This window comes from Chiloscyllium punctatum, chromosome 17, assembly GCF_047496795.1.
Source record: "Chiloscyllium punctatum isolate Juve2018m chromosome 17, sChiPun1.3, whole genome shotgun sequence".
In the NCBI taxonomy this organism is placed as follows: Eukaryota; Metazoa; Chordata; class Chondrichthyes; order Orectolobiformes; family Hemiscylliidae; genus Chiloscyllium; species Chiloscyllium punctatum.
The window spans coordinates 72727930-72747031 of NC_092755.1; the positions used below are offsets into that span (position 1 = coordinate 72727930).

A 19102-nucleotide genomic window follows, 5' to 3' on the forward strand; every position below is an offset into this window, starting at 1 on the left:
AATGCAAAACAGCATGAGCAACAAGTGAGTGATAGACAGGGCTAGGCAATTCCAGAACCAATTTCTGCAATCTGGCCACATCCAGTTCATGAGTGATGGTGGAATTTAAACTCCTCACTAGAGGAGGCAGCTCTATAAATATAATCATTTTCAATTATCATGGGTGTGAGAAACTAAGCTCACTCCCTTCAATAATTTCAGTCCGAGACAAGATCTGCATCAGTAGTATCGTTTATTACGCTCTTGCAAAAGGGGTGTTGTGTCCACTGCCCACAAGGCAGGAACACACACGCTCTGAATTCAACTAATACACAATATTTATGTAATTTGTTTCTCTTCTCTCCTCCCCTGTTTACGTCAGTTTCTAATCTAAACTCGGCTGTTCATCTCTGAACTCATCCGGCCGTGTCCATGACAACATGTTTATCTCTGGCCTCACAAGGCCGTTCGACCACTTCCCTCTGTAGTCTTCTTGTTATTTATCCTTCTTCACTACCATCTGTTTCTGTGCTTACCAAAGCAATATTTTCTTTTAGCCTTTTATTCACACCAAGCTTTATGACCTTTTGATGGTGGTCTTTTGTTGTTTTTGCTGAAGCGGGAAACAGATGCTGTAACTGTTTGTACAGGCATATCTAGCATAACCTGCACCCCTTCCCCTCACAGCACCTTATCTATTTGTCTGTGTTTGCAGGCACATTTCATTCTTGTATGCACATTTTAGATAATGCAAAAACAATTATATATTTCCTTCACATAGTTTTCATTCTTCTTAACTCAGCTCTTGGCTGAAACAATTATACACTGGTGTGAGTTCATTTATCTTGCATAAACAATTATGATTGCAGAAGTAACACTGCTTTACCTATATCCCACATGGGGTAGCACATTAATGGAAAAGACATGAAATATTTGCAAATATCTTCAGTCAGGACTGCTGAGTAGCTGATCTGTCAGGTTCCTGAAAAGATCCTGACAATCACTGATTGTTGAAGATAGCCAATTTGATTCTCATTTATTGAACAAGTGGCTGAAGGCTGCACAGAATACTGCAAATACGGGGAGCCCTGACAACATTTCAGCAATAGTACTGATGATATGTGCCCCACAACTTGCTGCACCCCTAGCTAATCTGTTCCAGTACGGCTCAATATAATCATCTATGTAATGATGTGAAAAATTGCCAGGTGTTTCCTATACCATAAAAGAACAAATCCAATCTCCAATCTACTTTTGATCATCAATAAAGTTAGAGAAGGTGTCATCAATGTTGCTATCGAGGCAGCATTTGTTTACTAATAATTTGCTTGACAAGGCTCCATTTGAATTCTGCCAGTGGTACTCGTTTCCTGAACCTGTTATAGTCTTGATTCAAACACGGACAAAAGAACTGAACTCCAGAGGGGAGGAAAACAATGACTAATCGATATTAAGGATGCATTTGACCAAGTGTGGCATCAGAAGCCTGTGTAAATCTATTGTCAGTAGGAATAGGAGAAAACTCCGCTGTTTGGAGTCAAATCAAGTACATAGATACTTGTGGACTTATTTCCAGAAAATCTCGAGTTCCTTAGGATAGATTTTTAAAAATCAATCCTGTACAGAAGATAGAACAGTACAGCATGGTAAAGGCCCTCAATGTTGTGCTGTTTAGAGATGTTATTATACACTTCTGGAGCATAAGGACCTTCCTGATTTGCATAATTCCATTTTACATATTGCCTTTTGCCAGCTTAGATGTAGGGAAACCTTCTGCTACTTGCAATATGGTTATGCATCTAACACCAGAATAGATAAACTACAAAACTGGGAAAAGCATTAAATTTCTCAAACCTTCTGAAGTGAAACTACATGTTTTAAATATCTTTACATATACTCTTGGTACTGTTTAATTGAAAGCTTGCTGTCATTTTTGTAAACGCAAAAATGCTTAGATGTTCCCTTTATCTAATTTCCTCCTCTTTGAGGTGTTCTATGAAACAAAACAGAGGCAAAGGTTATGATCTGAAATCATTGAACTCGAAGTTGAGTCCAAAAGAATATTAAGTCATAGAGACGTACAGCATGGAAACAGACCCTTTGGTCCAACTCGTCCATGCCAACCAGATATCCTTATGTAACCTAGTCCCATTTGCCAGAACTTGGCCCCTATCCCTCAAACCCTTCCTATTCATATATCCATCCCGATGCCTTTTAAATGCTGTAATTATACCAATGTTCACCATTTCCTCTGGCAGTTCATTCCATACACGCACCACCCTCTGCGTGAAAATGTTGCCCCTTAGGTCCCTTTCATATCTTTCCCTTCTCACCCTAAACCTATGCCCTCTAGTTCTGGACTTCCCCCACTCTAGGGAAAAGATCTTGTGTATTATACTATCCATGCTTCTCATGATTATAAGCCCTGCTAAGATTTGCTTTTCCAAAATGCAACACATCACTTTTATCTAAATTAAACCCCATCTGTCAATCCTCAGCCAATTGGCCCACTGATCAAGATCTCATTGTACTCTGAGGTAACCTCCTTTGCTGTCCACTACACCTCTAATTTTGGTGTCATCTGCAAATTTATTAACTATACTTCCTACGTTCACATCCAAATCGTTTATATAAATGACGAAAAGTAGTGAACCCAGTCCGAAAAGCAACCCTCCACCACCACCTTCTGTCTTCTACCTTCGAGCCTGTATATCCTAAACTAATCTAGTCCCATTTGCCAGCACTTGGCCCATATCTTTCTAAACCATTTCTATTCATGTACCCATCCAGATGCCTTTTAAATGTTCAATTTTGTACCAGTCTCCACCACTTTGGCAGCTCATGCCCTACTACAGCCGAACATGTTGATTGGGGAAACACTTCTTCAACCTCGAGAAATGGGGCAACAGACTTTCCTAAAGTACCCCCCCTACTGTGACTCATCAATGTTGTAATGTAATTAGCCCCATTATTTTTATCCATATCATTGCAACATATTTGTCTCTCATATTCAAAACCTTTCACCCATATCATTATCACCCAGATAAAAGGTGAAATGCTGTTCTTTAAGCTCACTTCACTGAACAATAAGAGTCAACATAAAAGAAAAAACTAGTTTAGTGGAGCAAGCAAAAGTTGAACCAATAGAACTGGTCTAGTAGATTTGGAGATCTTGCAAGAGATAGGTATAATTGGTGTCTTATTGGTATTTGAGTATTATGAGGTTGGAGACCCTGCTGTGTGACTTGAATGATTGGTAATAGTCTTGGGAATTCAGAGGAAGTGTTGACGTTTGACTCTGCAAGATAAAGATTGGTTCCCTAGACAAAAGCAGCACCAAAGCAAATCTTAGCAGGACTTGTACACTTAATGGTAAGGTCCTAGGGAGTGTTGCTGAACAAAGAGACCTTGGAGTGCAGGTTCATAGCTCTTTAAAAGTGGAGTCGCAGGTAGATAGGATAGTGAAGAAGGCGTTTGGTATGTTTTCTTTTATTGGTCAGAGTTGGGAGGTCATGTTGCAGCTGTACACAGGACACTGGTTAGGCCACTTTTGGAATATTTCGTGCAAATCTGGTCTTCCTATTGGAAGGATGTTGTGAAACTTGAAAGGGTTCAGAGAAGATTTACAAGGATGTTGCCAGGGTTGGAGGATTTGAGCTATAGGGAAAGGTTGAATAGGCTGGGGCTGTTTTCCCTGGAGCGTCGGAGGCTGAGGGGTAATCTTATAGAGGTTTACAAAATTATGAGGGGCATGGATAGGACAAATAGACAAAGTCTTTTCCCTGGGGTGGAGGAATCCTGAACTAGAGGGCATAGGTTTAGGGTGAGAAGGGAAAGATATAAAAGAGAGTGAAGGGGAAACTTTTTCATGCAGAGGGTGATACATGTATGGAATGAACTGCCTGAAGGACAGTACAATTTCAACATTTAAAAGGCATCTGGATGGGTATATGAATAGGAAGGGCTTGGAGGGATATGGGCCGGGTGCTGGCAGGTGGGACTAAATTGGGTTGGGATATCTGGTTGGCATAGATGAGTTGGACTGAAGGGTCTGTTTCCCTGCTGTACATCTCTATGACTCTATGACACTCTGGTCAGTAGATTTGATGAAAATGTTAGGAACGAATATTACAATGCAACAAGTTCAGAGGGAGACAGAGCAAGAGGAGTAGAGAAATTGTGATGGCTGATGTCACATCAGCAGTTATCAGTGAAAAGATTGAGAAGAGATAAGGGTCATTACCTATTATTTTACTTTTCTAATCTTAAGTGAAAAAAAATTAATGAAAAATAAAGATACTCATGCATACATAAGAAGGCAAAACTTAAGATGCAGTTCATTGATACATGGATTCTTTGCAGACAATAGAATACTTTGATAGATCTGTAGTTTAGTATCCATATCATTTTAACTAGTAGATTCAAATAAGGTCCAGATCCACAATATGTGAACATGTCTCCTTTTCACTCACTGTGTGTCTCCTACATTTTCTGGTTTTATTTCAGACAACTAGTGTCTGCTTCTTGTTTCTCTCAGACTTAGTCCATTGGTCAGATTACCCCATCCACCCCTGATATCAAATCAAGGTTTATGATAATTGAGATTTAGCAAAAATAACATTCCCAAATCTCTTTGCAGATTCTGAAATTATTTATTGCTCAACATTATGTAACATCCTCAAAATATATCTAAATTTAAGCATTGATATCTAGGTTAAGTACTGTTCAACCTCTTATTTATTTACAGATCAAACTAGAATACAGTACATGAGCAACACCAGTGATTAGATTATGATTAGCAAACTCTAATATAAGCAGCACAATTGGATATTCACTTTGCCGTTTCCACAATGCAGAATTATCATCAAGCCCCATCCAGCTTAACAGCAAAACCTTCATTGCTTCAGGAAATAATTTATCTACCAAATCCTCAGCAGGTGGCAAGTCTGTGATTCTGTCGATGTGAGTTGTTTTAAACTCTTCTACTTGCTTGCTGATCAAGCCATTAGCAGAATAAAATTGATGCCCCAACCAGTTACTTACACTATAAAGCATGTGACTACAATAAATAGAATTAGCTCCCGTTGCAGTGGTTTCTGTTTTGACAATGATGTCTTGAAGATGTGTCAGCAGTTGTAGCATCATATCAGCCAATTTCTGTGCAGATATATTTTCACCTATTAGGAGTTCTACAAAATCAAGCAACTGTGTAATTGTTTTCTCATGTTCCTTTTGTATTTGAAATGGTAAAACTTTAAAAGCCTGATAAACTGATCTAAATCTAATAGACAAAGAATCATAATCCAAAGCCTCCACATTTAATTGGTTATCCGCACAAGGTTTTTCAGTTTCCAGTAGAATTCTTTCTTCTTGCATACAATAGTTATGGTCATCCTGATTAACAATGATGTTATTGTGGGTAGAATCCAAAGGTGAAGCAGCTGTCCTATATACATTGATATCAGGTTCAGGATTACCACCTTGAATGCTTGAATGCAATGCATTATAACTTCTGTTGTCACTTATTTCAAGAGTGTGTTTTTCAAGCAATCCTTCTTTAGGGTAATTTTGCAGGATCTTAATATCATACTTTTCATTCAGATTAGGGTCATTTATCCTTGCTTTCCACAAATCCTATAAAGAAAAAAAAAGTAGTCCAAAGTATCAACTTTCCTCTTTGATTAAAAACTAACTTGCATTAATTTTCATCAGAGCTTAGCACATCCTTTGTCAATGTAGGTAAATTAGGAATTCAGCAATTTGTCAAGACTCGGTGTGGACTTGTTGGGCCGAAGGACCTGTTTCCACACTGTAATGTAATCTAATCAGTACATGTCATTCATTAGTCAAAACCCACAATTGTGGACAATGGTCCTCCAGGTTTGTATTACAGTACTATAATCTCCCAGCACAGAACTTGTTTAGGAGTAACATTTTAATTAAGTCATCAAAAAACATTTTAATTATTGTAAAATACTAGAGTTTTGTATTGCAATATCCAAATTAATGGAGCACATAGGGAAGGAAGTATCATTTTAAGTTGCATATACATGAAAATATATAATGCCAAATAGTGCTTTTCAGCTCAGAATAATTCAATAACTTAAAAATCTTTTACAAATGACATATTTCTTTCAAATGCTAATAGTACCTGAAGTACAACAAGGACTTCTAACTGTTGGTCTTTCGTGTACATTTCAAAAGCAACTTGAAACAGTCCCTGAATGCTGTAAAACCACAAATTGTTCACCACAGTTGGTACCTTCAGTCCTTCAAATCGAAATTCTGAAAGTAAACAATTGTAAAAATGATAAATATGTGTAGAAGAGAAGTGCAGAAGAACCATTATGGAAAGGGGCTGCAATTAACTTTCTTTTATGGATAACCTTCCGAATTGAATAGCTGCAAAGGAGATAACAGCAGAGGCCATCATCAGAAATAGGGAGAACATTGAAAAAAAAACAAGGATAGCAGTGAGGGTAATGCCACACATAGAAGTGGTAAAAAGCTGGTCACAAAATAGCCAATTACAAGTCTACAAACATTCAAATTTAGAATGGGGGTAGGCCATTCGTATCATCAAGTCTGCTCTGCCATTCAATATGATAATGGTTGATTTGATTGTGACCTTAACCACAAATTCTCACCTACTCTGATAATCTCTGACCATCTTGTTCATTAAGATGTCAAAGAAAGTTATGAGCAAACTGTATAGCAGTCTCGTTGCACCAGATCCTGGTACTATGTCAAGTTCTTGTCAGCAAAACAAAGAAATGGAGACATTTAAGCCTGGAAATAAAGCAAGGAAGAGAAAAAAAACCACATTGTCAATTCTTAAGAAAGGGTATCTGAATTATGAAAAACTAAAAATTATTTTACGTTAAGATATATAAGGATTTTCAGAACTGATATTAAAAGTTTTTTTTGTGCAAAGAATGATCACTACAAGCACTGGATATCCAAATGGTAAGGTACAGCTAATGAAATTATTCAAGGAATAATTGGTTAAGAAGCAATGGAAGAACTTTAGGTTCTTTCTGATCATCAAAATAGGAATGATAACTAAACTTGGTTAAGTAGTCTCCACCATCCTTAATTATCTTAGAAGCAGGATGTAGCTGAAGTAAGTTATAAAACATTAAAGAAACATTTTCCTCACAGATTTGCAAACATTTGTTTGAATATCCATGTTAATTATTTGCTACATTAAAAAGAAAATGAATATAATACCTGCACCAAAGCTGAGCTTGGTTGCTAATCCTTTCTTTGCAAATCTTGCATGGATTCTTGGATGATTTTCAGTGCGGATGCCAGTTTTTGCAACAACATCAGCACCAAGAAAAAGAGGTGTCAAGTTCGTCTGAAGATGATGGAAAGAGGAATTAAAATTGTAAGAATTGTCTATTACTCAATTCAAATCCATGGTCTTATTCTTTTGTTTTCTTTTTGTTAATTTTTCATGCATCATACCACATTCTTACTGAGGTAATTCTTCACAAGACTTAACAAACAAATACTTGAGCAAGGTAGGTTTGCTATTTTCCAATCATCAGCCAATACGGCTCACCGTTAATGTTTTTTTTTGGGATGGGGGATGGTTAGATCGGTCATAACTGTGACTGAGAATCTTCTGATTCAATTCCTTGTTAATGCAGAAGAAGGAAGAATAATTTTTGTTGAACAAATTTTGGGAAACCTACGAATGCCTTGTCCTGCTCAGTTAAGTGATTTTAATGTACTAACTTCCACTAATACTGGATTAGTGGTGCTGGAAGAGCACAGCAGTTCAGGCAGCATCCAACGAGCAGCGAAATCGACGTTTCGGGCAAAAGCCCTTCATCAGGAATAAAGGCAGTGAGCCTGAAGCATGGAGAGATAAGCTAGAGGAGGGTGGGGGTGGGGAGAGAGTAGCATAGAGTACAATGGGTGAGTGTGGGGGAGGAGATGAAGGTGATAGGTCAAGGAGGAGAGGGTGGAGTGGATAGGTGGAAAAGAAGATAGGCAGGTCGGACAAGTCAAGGAGACAGTTACTGAGCTGGAAGTTTGAAACTAGGATGAGGTGGGGGAAGGGGAAATGAGGAAACTGTTGAAGTCCACATTGATGCCCTGGGGTTGAAGTGTTCCGAGGCGAAAGATGAGGTGTTCTTCCTCCAGGCGTCTGGTGGTGAGGGAGCGGCGAAGGAGGCCCAGGACCTCCATGTCCTCGGCAGAGTGGGAGGGGGAGTTGAAATGTTGGGCCATGGGGCGGTTTGGTTGATTGGTGCGGGTGTCTGAGATGTTCCCTAAAGCGCTCTGCTAAGAGGCGCCCAAACTCCCCAATGTAGAGGAGACCACATCGGGAGCAACGAATACAATAAATGATATTGGTGGATGTGCAGGTGAAACTTTGATGGATGTGGAAGGCTCCTTTAGGGCCTTGGATAGAGGTGAGGGAGGAGGTGTGGGCACAGGTTTTACAGTTCCTGCGGTGGCAGGGGAAAGTGCCAGAATGGGAGGGTGGGTCGTAGGGGGGTGTGGACCTGACCAGGTAGTCACGGAGGGAACGGTCTTTGCAGAAGGCAGAAAGGAGCCTTCCACATCCATCAAAGTTTCACCTGCACATCCACTAATATCATTTATTGTATCCGTTGCTCCCGATGTGGTCTCCTCTACATTGGGGAGACTGGGTGCCTCTTAGCAGAGCGCTTTAGGGAACATCTCCGAGACACCCGCACCAATCAACCAAACCGCCCCGTGGCCCAACATTTCAACTCCCCCTCCCACTCTGCCGAGGACATGGAGGTCCTGGGCCTCCTTCACTGCCGCTCCCTCACCACCAGACGCCTGGAGGAAGAACACCTCATCTTCCGCCTCGGAACACTTCAACCCCAGGGCATCAATGTGGACTTCAACAACTTCCTCATTTCCCCTTCCCCCACCTCATCATAGTTTCAAACTTCCAGCTCAGTAACTGTCTCCTTGACTTGTCCGACCTGCCTATCTTCTTTTCCACCTATCTACTCCACCCTCTCCTCCTTGACCTATCACCTTCATCTCCTCCCCCACTCACCCATTGTACTCTATGCTACTCTCTCCCCACCCCCACTCTCCTCTAGCTTATCTCTCCACGCTTCAGGCTCACTGCCTTTATTCCTGATGAAGGGCTTTTGCCCGAAACATTGATTTCGCTGCTCGTTGGATGCTGCCTGAACTGCTGTGCTCTTCCAGCACCACTAATCCAGTATTTGGTTTTCAGCATCTGCAGTCATTGTTTTTAACTTCCACTAATAGCCCACTGCACATGCAGATCCTAATTGTTTAGTTTTTGCAAACCTGTAATTAATTTCTCCAGGCTAAGGAATTTAGTACCAAAAACAACATAACATATCAGATAAACTAAAATTTTACTTTTGCATTTTTTTTCAATGATTGGGTTTGCTATTTCCTATCCTAAAGTGGTATCAGGAAAGAGTATTGGCTTTAATGTAGTTTAATATGGAAAATTTTGAGGACGGTGATAACTTTCACACATTTTATACCCAAGTAACCAAAAACTACTTTACTTTTCAACCATGAAAGTATCCCTTAAAGTTTAGAACACATCATCAATAAAAGTGGATATTTATAGAACATAAAGAAGGATACCATCACAGCCCACAGTGAAAGTCCCATGACAAAGAGACTTTCACAATATTTAGAATGGGCTTAAAGGTGTGTGATGAGGTGAACAAAAAAAAATGATCTTGCACTTCATAGACACAGTAACTAGATAGAATCTACCAACAATAATATACAGTACAGAGAAAATAGTAATAATGAATAAGTAATGGAAAAATAGATACAGACCAGACTGGGATACCAGCTAAATTCTGAACTGACAGTAAGGTGGGTGGTGAGAGGGTATGGATTTCGTGGATAAAAGTGAAAATATAATATTGTGGTATTGAATAGCACAAAGTTTTTTTAAAAATCACCCGTAAAAGATGAAATGCGTCATAAAATACTATGAAGCCAATCAAGTTGTAAACTAGCATCTGGGCTGGCATGTGCAGTCCATGTAAAGAACTCACTGCTAATGGTTGGGGTCGATTGTGTGTATTGTGATTTATATGGACTTCGGTAAGGTGTTTGACAAGGTTCTCCATGGGAGACTGGTTAGCAAGGTTTGATCTCATGGAATACCAGGAGAATTAGCCATTTGGATACAGAACCAGTTCAAAGGTAGAAGACAGAGGGTGGTGGTGGTGGGTTGTTTTTCAGACTGGAGACCTGTGACCAGTGGAGTGCCAGAAGGATCGGTGCTGGGTCCACTGCCTTTGGTCATTTACATAAAAGTTTGCAGATGACACCTAAATTAAAGATGTAGTGAACAGTGAAGAAGGTTACCTCAGATTACAAAGGGACTTTTATCAGATTGGCTAATGGTCTGAGGGGTAGCAGATGAAGTTTAATTTAGATAAATGTGAAGTGCCTCATTTTGGGAAAGCGAATCTTAGCAGGACTTATACACTTAATGGTAAGGTCCTAGGGAGTGTTGCTGAACAAAGAGACCTTGGAGTGTAGGTTCATAGCTCCTTGAAAGTGGAGTTGCAGGTAGATAGGATAGTGAAGAAGGCGTTTGGTATGCTTTCCTTTATTGGTCAGAATATTGAGTACAGGAGTTGGGAGGTCATGTTGCGGCTGTACAGGACATTGGTTAGGCCACTGTTGGAATATTGAGTACAATTCTGGTCTCCTTCCTATCGGAAAGATGTTGTGAAACTTGAAAGGGTTCAGAAAAGATTTGCAAGGATGTTGCCAGGGTTGGAGAATCTGAGAGGCTGAACAGGCTGGGGCTGTTTTCCCTGGAGCGTCAGAGGCTGAGGGGTGACCTTTATAGAGGTTTACAAAATTATGAGGGGCATGGATAGGATAATAGACAAAATCTTTTCCCTGGAGTTGGAGAGTCCAGAACTAGAGGGCATAGGTTTATGGTGAGAGGGGAAAGATATAAAAGAGACCTAAGGAGCAACGTTTTCACGCAGAGGTTGGTACGTGTATGGAATGAGCTGCCAGAGGATGTGGTGGAGGCTAGTACAATTGCAACATTTAAGAGGCATTTGGATGGGTATATGAATAGGAAGGGTTTGGAGGGATATGGGTCGGGTGCTGGCAGGTGGGACTAGATTGGGTTGGGATATCTGGTCGGCATGGATGGGTTGGACCGAAGGGTCTGTTTCCATGCTGTACATCTCTATGACTCTAATTAATATTGCTAGAGTGAAGGAAATGTTGGGACAAAAAAGGTATTTCTGAAATGAACTGAATAGATACAACTCCACCAACTGTCAGACTGCTTTATAAACAGAAATGCTTGCCCTATGAAATTATTCTGTTGTTGAAGAAGGATGTTTTGTTTTATGATGAGAACACAATGTTGGGAACATGGATTTTGTGTTGTAAGAACATGGACTGCAATTTTTTCTTTAATTGCTGTTTAATTATTTTCTACGTGCGAAAAAAAGTTAAAAGTATAAGGTATGTTAATGACTCCTTTAAGTTCAAAATCATACAGCACCAGGTTATAGTCTAACAGGTTTATTTGGAAGCACTAGCTTTCAACGCGCTGCTCCTTCATCATACACGGTGTACGCTACAGGTACTCTTGTGACTCGGCCAATGTTGTCTATCTAATACGTGTAGGCAAGGCTGCTTAGAGTCAAGAGTATGGTGTTGGAAAAGCATAGAGGATCAGGAAGCATCCAAGGTGCAGGAGAATCAAATGTTTTGGGCATAAGCCCTTCATCAGGAATGAGGCTTATTGGCTGGGGGGCTGAATGATAAATGTGAGGGGGAGGGGGATGGTAGCTGAGAAAGTGATAGGTAGATGAAGGTGAGGGAGAAGGTGATAGGTTGGCGGCTTGCGATTGCGATAAAGTGGGGGTAGGGGAAATGAGGAAAATGTTGAAATCCACATTGATCCCCTATGGTTGCAGGGTCCCAAGGCGGAATATGAGGTGTTCTTCCTCCAGGTGGTGAGGGTTTGGCAATGGAGGAGGCCCAGGACCTGCATTTCCTTGACAGAGTGGGAGGAGGAGTTGAAGTGCTCAGCCACAGGGTGGTGGGGTTGGTGGGTGCAGGTGTCCCAGAGATGTCCTCTGAAGTGATTTGTAAGTAGGTGTCCTGTCTCCCCGATGTCGAGGATACCACATTGGGTGCAACGGTGTGGGCTGGTGGGCGGCATGGATCTGATGAGGGAGACACGGAGGGAATGGTCTCACTGGAACGCTGATAGGAGTGGGAAGGGAACTACGTCTCTGGCGGTGTGGTCCATTTGTATGTAGCGGAATTGGCAGAGGATGCTGCGATGCATGCAGTGGTTGGTAGCATGGAAGGTGAAGACGGGGGGGGGGGGGGGGCTGGTTTCTGTCTTTGCTGCGTTGGGAGAGGTGGGGTTCAAGGGCGGTGATGTGGGAGATGGAGGGGACGCACTCGAGGGCATCACTGACCACGTGGGAAGGGAAATGGTGATTTTGAAAGGACACCATCTGGGATTTTTTTTCAGGTGAAATTGGTCATTCTGGGAACAGATGTGGAGGAGTCGGAGGAATTGGAAATAAGGGATGGCGTTTTTACAGGAGGTAGGGTAGAAGAAGATGTAGTATAGGTAGTTGTGGGAGTCGATGTCCCTAATTAGTTGATCCAGGAAGGGGAGGGAGGTGTCCAAGATGGTCCAGGTGAATTTGAGGTTGGGGTGAAAGGTGTTGATGAAGCGGATGTTTAACCTCCTTGTGTAAGCATAAGGTAGCGCCGATACAGTCATCACTGTAGCGGAGACACAGGTGGGGGGTGGTACTGGTGTAACTGTGGAAGATGGACTGTTCCACGTACCTGACAGAGGCAGACATAGCTGGGCCTCTTTGGTTTGGAGGATGCCCCTAGGCATGGCACATTGGCAAAACCAAGCAGACGCTACAACAATGGATGAATGGACACCACACAACAATCACCAAACAGGGGTGTTCCTTCCCAGTCGGGGAATACTTCAACGGTCAGGGACATTCGGCCTCAGATCTTTGGGTGACCATCCTCCAAGGCAGACTTCAGGATAGGCAATAACAAAGCGGCCAAGCAGAGACTGATGGCCAAGTTCGGTACCCATGAGGATAGCCTCAACCAGGACTTTGGGTTCATGGCATCACCCACAACCACACCCATGCACACAACTTCTCACAGGCTTATATTCTATCGCACTCACACAGACACTTTAATAATCTTTAACACGTGCAAATACACACTCATTCACATGCACACTCACTCTCTCATGCAGGCGCACACACATGTAAGTCAATGAGGTGAATTTGTATTTGCAGATACATTCTATTTTGCTTCAAAGATGCACAATCTGCTGGCAGTCAATGCATGTAATAGTTTGTAAATTCCACTTTGGAAATAGAACCTGTCTGACTCAAAATTAGGAAGCAGACAGACTAACCTCACACTTTTAATGCAATGTCTAAGCTGAGATGTCACCTTTTGTTATAAAACCTTAAGTTATCTTGAGAAGGTGACTTAAAAAGTAGTTTTGGGGTTTATATACTAATGAACCAAAACCTGCAACCCATTCTAAAAGATGAAAGACTTAACAGCAATCCGGGTTTGTTCAATGTATCATTTCAGTTGCATGACACTGTAATCTTTTGCTATAAATTCTGTGTCTTATAGTCTTATTCTCCACACAACCACCTGATGAAGGAGCAGCGCTCCGAAAGCTAATGCTTCCAAATAAACCTACTGGACTATAACCTGACCAAAACATCATCTCCCAGACCATCCATAACCTCATCACCTCAGGGGATCTCCCATTCACCGCCTCCAATCTCATAGTCCCACAACCCCGCACCGCCCGTTTCTACCTCCTGCCCAAAATCCACAAACCTGACTGCTCCAGCCGACCCATTGTCTCAGCCTGCTCCTGCCCCACTGAACTCATCTCTGCATACTTCGACACAGTCCTGTCCCCCTTAGTCCAAGAACTCCCCACCTACGTTCGGGACACCACCCAACGGTGGTTCCCCGGCCCCCAACGTTTTATCTTCACCATGGACATCCAGTCCCTATACACCTCCATCCCCCATCACGAAGGCATCAAAGCCCTCCACTTCTTCCTTTCCCACCATACCAACCACTGACACCCTCCTTCGACTGACTGAACTGGTCCTCACTCTGAACAACTTCTCGTTCCAATTCTCCCACTTCCTCCAAACCAAAGGAGTAGCCACAGGCACCCGCAGGGGCCCCAGCTATGCCTGCCTCTTTGTTGGATAGGTGGAACAGTCCATCTTCCGCAGCTACATTGGCACCACCCCCCACCTTTTCCTCCGCTACATCGATGACTGTATTGGTGCTACCTCGTGCTCCCACGAAGAGGTTGAACAGTTCATCCACTTTACGAACACCTACCACCCCGACCTCAAATTTACCTGGACCGTCTCAGACTCCTCCCTCCCCTTCCTAGACCTCTCCATTTCTATCTCAGGCGACCGACTCAACACAGACATTTACTATAAACCAACCGACTCCCTTAGCTACCTTGATTACACCTCCTCCCACCCTGCCCCATGTAAAAACGCCGTCCCATATTCCCAATTCCTTCGCCTCTGCCACATCTGCTCCCAGGAGGACCAATTCCAATACCGAACAACCCAGATGGCCTCCTTCTTCAAAGACCGCAATTTCCCCTCAGACGTGGTTGACGATGCTCTCCACCGCATCTCCTCCACTTCCCGCTCCTCCGCCCTTGAACGCCGCCCCTCCAATCGCCACCAGGACAGAACCCCACTGGTCCTCACCTACCAATCCACCAACCTCCAGATACATCGCATCATCCATCGTCATTTCCGCCACCTCCAAACAGACCCCACCACCAAGGATATATTTCCCTTCCCTCTCCTATCAGCATTCCAGAAAGACCACTCCCTCCGCGACTCCCTCGTCAGGTCCACACCCCCCACCAACCCAACCTCCACTCCCGGCACCTTCCCCTGCAACCGCAAGAAATGCAAAACTTGCGCCCACACCTCCCCCCTCACTTCCCTCCAAGGCCCCAAGAGATCCTTCCATATCCATCACAAATTCACCTGCACCTCCACACACATCATTTACTGCATCCGCTGCACCCGACATGGCCTCCTCTACACTGGGGAGACAGGCCGCCTACTTGCGGAAGGTTTCAGAGAACACCTCCGGGATACCCGCACCAACCAACCCAACCGCCCCGTGGCTGAACACTAACTCCCCCTCCTACTCCGCCAAAGACATGCAGATCCTTGGCCTCCTCCATCGCCAGACCATGGCAACACGATGCCTGGAGGAAGAGCGCCCCATCCGCCTAGGAACCCTCCAACCACAAGGGATGAATGCAGATTTCTCCAGCTTCCTCATTTCCCCTCCCCCCCACCTTATCTCAGTCCCAACCCTCTGACTCAGCACCGCCTTCTTGCCCTGCAATCTTCTTCCCGACCTCTCTGCCCTCACCCCCTCTCCAGCCTATCACCCTCACCTTAACCTCCTTCCACCCCTCCCCCAAGTCCCTCCTCCCCACCTTTTACCTTAGCCTGCTTGGCACACCTTCCTCATTCCTGAAGGGCTTATGCCCAAAACGTCGATTCTCCTGCTCTTTGGATGCTGCCTGACCTGCTGCGCTTTTCCAGCAACACATTTTTCAGCTCTGATTTGCAGTCCTCACTTTCTCCTAGTTGATTATAACCTGGTGTAGTGTGATTTTTAATCAAATTGTCCACTCCAGTCCAACACCGGCTCCTCCACATCATCCTTTAAGTTCAAGTGGGAAGGTGATGGCCTTCTGGTATTATCGCTGGACTATTAATCCAGAAATTCAGGTAACGTTCTCAGGACACAGGTTTGAATACCGCCTTAGCAGATAGTGGAAATTGAATTTAATAAATATCAGGAATTAACAACCTAACAAGGACCACAAAACCACTGCTGATTGTAGGAAAAACCCATCTAATTCACTAACATCTGCCCTACTTGCAACTCCAGACACAGAGCAATGTAGTTACTCTAAATTGCCCTGTGAAATAGCCTGGCGAGCCACTCAGTTGTATCAATTGGTATCAAGTTTCAATAAAGAAAATTAAATCAGGCGGACCATCTGGTATTGGAAATGACAATGGCAATAAAGGTTGGGAAATGGGGTCCAAATCAATGTTTTTTAATTGACGGAGTTCATCAATAAACACATCGATTTGGACCCCATTTCCCAATCTCTGAGAAGAAGAACCGGAAATGATATCACCCACCTTAACAGACCAAGACACATGAATAGAAAGTGGGACTAAACACCAGTGCTTCACTGGAGGCTCACTTATGATGTTACCTAGCATGGCGACAAAACATCTGACAACAAACCTTCCAGCTCAGCAAGGAAGCTTACAAACTGATTCATGTTTTTACTTATTTGAACACTGCAAGAAAGCAATAATTCAGATATACATTGCTTTAGCGTTTTCAATTGTTATGGATAGAGAAACTACACTAAAACCAACAGTTTATCCATTCTAATTATTTTCCATTTTCCAAAATATAAACATTTATATTGTATAAACTAAGTTGACGAATATGATACATGTTAAAATTACAGCTGTCATCTTACCCTTTTCTGTTTAATAATGGGCATTTTAAAAGTTAGGGAATTCACACTTTATCATCCAAAATCGTAAGACATTTAAATGCTGTGAGAAAACAACAAACACTCTAATTTTATTAATTTAGATAACACGAACCTTCGCCTGAAAATCTTGACACACATTAACTGAATTGGGAGGACTCAAGAACACATATCTGAATTTTCGGAGACCCACGCTCCATTCTGGTAAACGCAGGGGAAAACGTTCAACAGTTGCCATGATTATTTTTTTTGCGACATTCCTTGGAGGAACAGAATTAGTCAGATCTCACGATGAAGTTGGTTCCTGTTCCGAGAGAAACTCCAAAAAGAAGGTACGTTTTAAATGCGTAACAGACTAATGAACTCTTGAATGAGAATGACGACTGTCCCCGATACTGTCGCTCCTCGTCAGTAAGTGATCCAGGCCCACCAAAATCTCAATCGTTCTCAGAGTCACAGATTTACTACAGCGTAGAAGGAGGTCGTTCGGCCCATCGTGTCTCTGCCGGTTCTATTTCCCAGAACAAATCTCCTGCCCTTTCTGCCAGTTCTTGACTTGAAAATTGAACTAGCATTTCACATATTGTGCTGCCAGCTTTTTCTGCATGTTAACAGCTGCACCTACACAGTTGGTCTTAACATTGACGGGAGACTCACTAACGCGGCTCTCTAATTAATGTGAGACCACGATGAGCGGTAAGAACAAGAGACGGTTAATAAATGCTTAAGACAAACGGTTCCGTCAATCACCACGAAACCAGCCCGAAGGGTCACAATGGCCTGCACTCTGAACCCCGCCCTTTAACCCGACACGTCACTTGCCGCCTAGTGACAAGATGGCCGCCGAGAGGGTGGATTTGGATTTCGGGGACCGCGAGTTGTTTGAAGAGTTTGATGATTCAAAACCTTCGCACATCCGCTTTAACGACTCCGAAGATGTGGGTGAGGCAGAGGCTATGAGGGAGAAACTGTTGGAATGCGAGGAGAGAATATGTTACCTGAAAGCGGAGAATATCCTTTCTTTTAAAAGAAATGTTCCTCGAAAAATCAAACGGGGCGCCTCGGGAGCGATTGGCTCGTGTCGAGAAGCCGCGTTCAAGGAGACGGGGCAGAACGGCGGTTTAACGGCGTTCACTCGCTGTCCTCAGGCATTCGTTGTTGTTCTTTCAGATCGCGGTTAACCGTGTTTTTTTTTAAATTCTGGATTTTTTTTGAGGAGGTTTCACTTCTTGGTTTGGCTTCACCGGATAGGCCCGGATCATAGGCCTGTGTGTCATCTCTTTCTAATTTCATTTCAGTTTCCTGAGAAAGCTCAACAACACCTGGATTAGAAACAACCGGGTTTTTTTTCCCCCTTAGTTCTCTTTTACTGTTCCCTACACATTGGCTACACGATTTTAAATATGCAAAGTTAGGAGAAAATTTAACTGTGTCTCATTTTGGGGTAAATACATTTAAGGCGTAGGGCGTTTTTATATACTTTTAATGTAGGAGTGGATGTAAATTTCGCGAATTTGAAACGCCTTTTTAAAAAAAAATCCTTTTTATCACGCTTGTAGAGTTTATTCACTTATTTTCCGGAGGAGATTTGGATTGTCTGTTTTCAGACCGCTATGAATATGCATTATTTATATGACTCAATATTTTAAATTGTTCGTCGGACTCTGAAAAAAAATTAAATTGTAGTGCAATACGTTTTTGAAATTTGCGTCACAGGTAGACAGGATGGTTAAGAAGGTGTTTAACACACTTGCCTTCATTGCTCACTCCTTTGAGTATAGGAGTTGGGACGTCATGTTGAGGTTGTGTAGGATGTTGGTGAGGCATGTGTACTGTGTACAGTTCTGGTCGCCTTGCTATAGGAAGGATATAATTAAATTGGAGAGGGCTTAGAAAAGATTTTCCAGGATGTTTCTGGGAATGGAACATTTGAGATTTTTTTTTAAATACCTGGAAAGACTGAGACTTTTTTTACACTGGAGCATAGGATATTGAAGGTGATCTTAAGATTTACAAAATCATGAGGGACATTGACAAGGGTGTTTTCCCTCGAGTGGGGGTGTTCAAAACCAATGGGTCTATTTTTAAGGTGAGAGGAGAAAGATTTAAAAAGGACATTGGGAAGCAACTTTTTTTTTACAGTAGTTCCTATGTGGCAAGAACTACTAGAGAAAGTAGTGGATACAGGTACAGTTACAACATTTAAAAGACATTGGATAAGTTCATGAATAGGAAAGGTTTGGAGGGATATGGGCCAAGCAGAGGCTGGTGATACTAGTTTACTTAGGGAACATGTTGGTGTGAACCGAAGGGTCTGTTTCCATGGTGTATGACTCCAGTAAGCAATGAGGTATAATTTATTCTTTGGTTCACAAATTAATCATGTACACAATTGGGTTTGAAGACAAACCAGATTGAGTAAAACTTGACCTAACCCTGATTTAGCCTCCATTTGCACTATATAGTTGAAAT

The 19102-nt window shown here is 42.5% G+C and overlaps 2 protein-coding genes across 2 annotated transcripts in view; one reads left to right on the forward strand and one right to left on the reverse strand.

The window, feature by feature from the left end:
• Positions 1 to 4400: 4400 nt before the first annotated feature.
• LOC140487962 (uncharacterized) lies at positions 4401 to 17441 on the reverse strand. The gene is made up of 4 exons (XM_072587419.1): positions 16746 to 17441; positions 7210 to 7339; positions 6131 to 6264; positions 4401 to 5613 (listed from the first exon to the last, which is right to left on the reverse strand). Exons 1-4 carry the CDS (start codon positions 16866 to 16868, stop codon positions 4717 to 4719), a joined length of 1284 nt encoding a protein of 427 aa, XP_072443520.1. The 5' UTR covers positions 16869 to 17441; the 3' UTR covers positions 4401 to 4716.
• The window catches only part of zcchc8 (zinc finger, CCHC domain containing 8), a 28477-nt gene continuing 26811 nt past the window's right edge, over positions 17437 to 19102 (forward strand). Inside the window, exon 1 of the mRNA XM_072587421.1 lies at positions 17437 to 17641. Within this exon, the coding sequence (XP_072443522.1) occupies positions 17467 to 17641 (175 nt within the window). The 5' untranslated portion in view covers positions 17437 to 17466. The remainder of the gene's footprint in view (positions 17642 to 19102) is intronic.

Bases quoted from the DNA above. Each gene is read 5' to 3' on its own strand.
- LOC140487962 (XM_072587419.1), bottom strand. From the start codon at position 16,868: ATGGCAACTGTTGAACGTTTTCCCCTGCGTTTACCAGAATGGAGCGTG. The intron at 6,265-7,209 runs GTATTATATTCA...GTTTACTTTCAG, and splicing joins CAAGCTCAGCTTTGGTGCAG to AATTTCGATTTGAAGGACTG. The intron at 5,614-6,130 runs GTACTATTAGCA...TTTTCTTTATAG, and splicing joins AAGTCCTTGTTGTACTTCAG to GATTTGTGGAAAGCAAGGAT.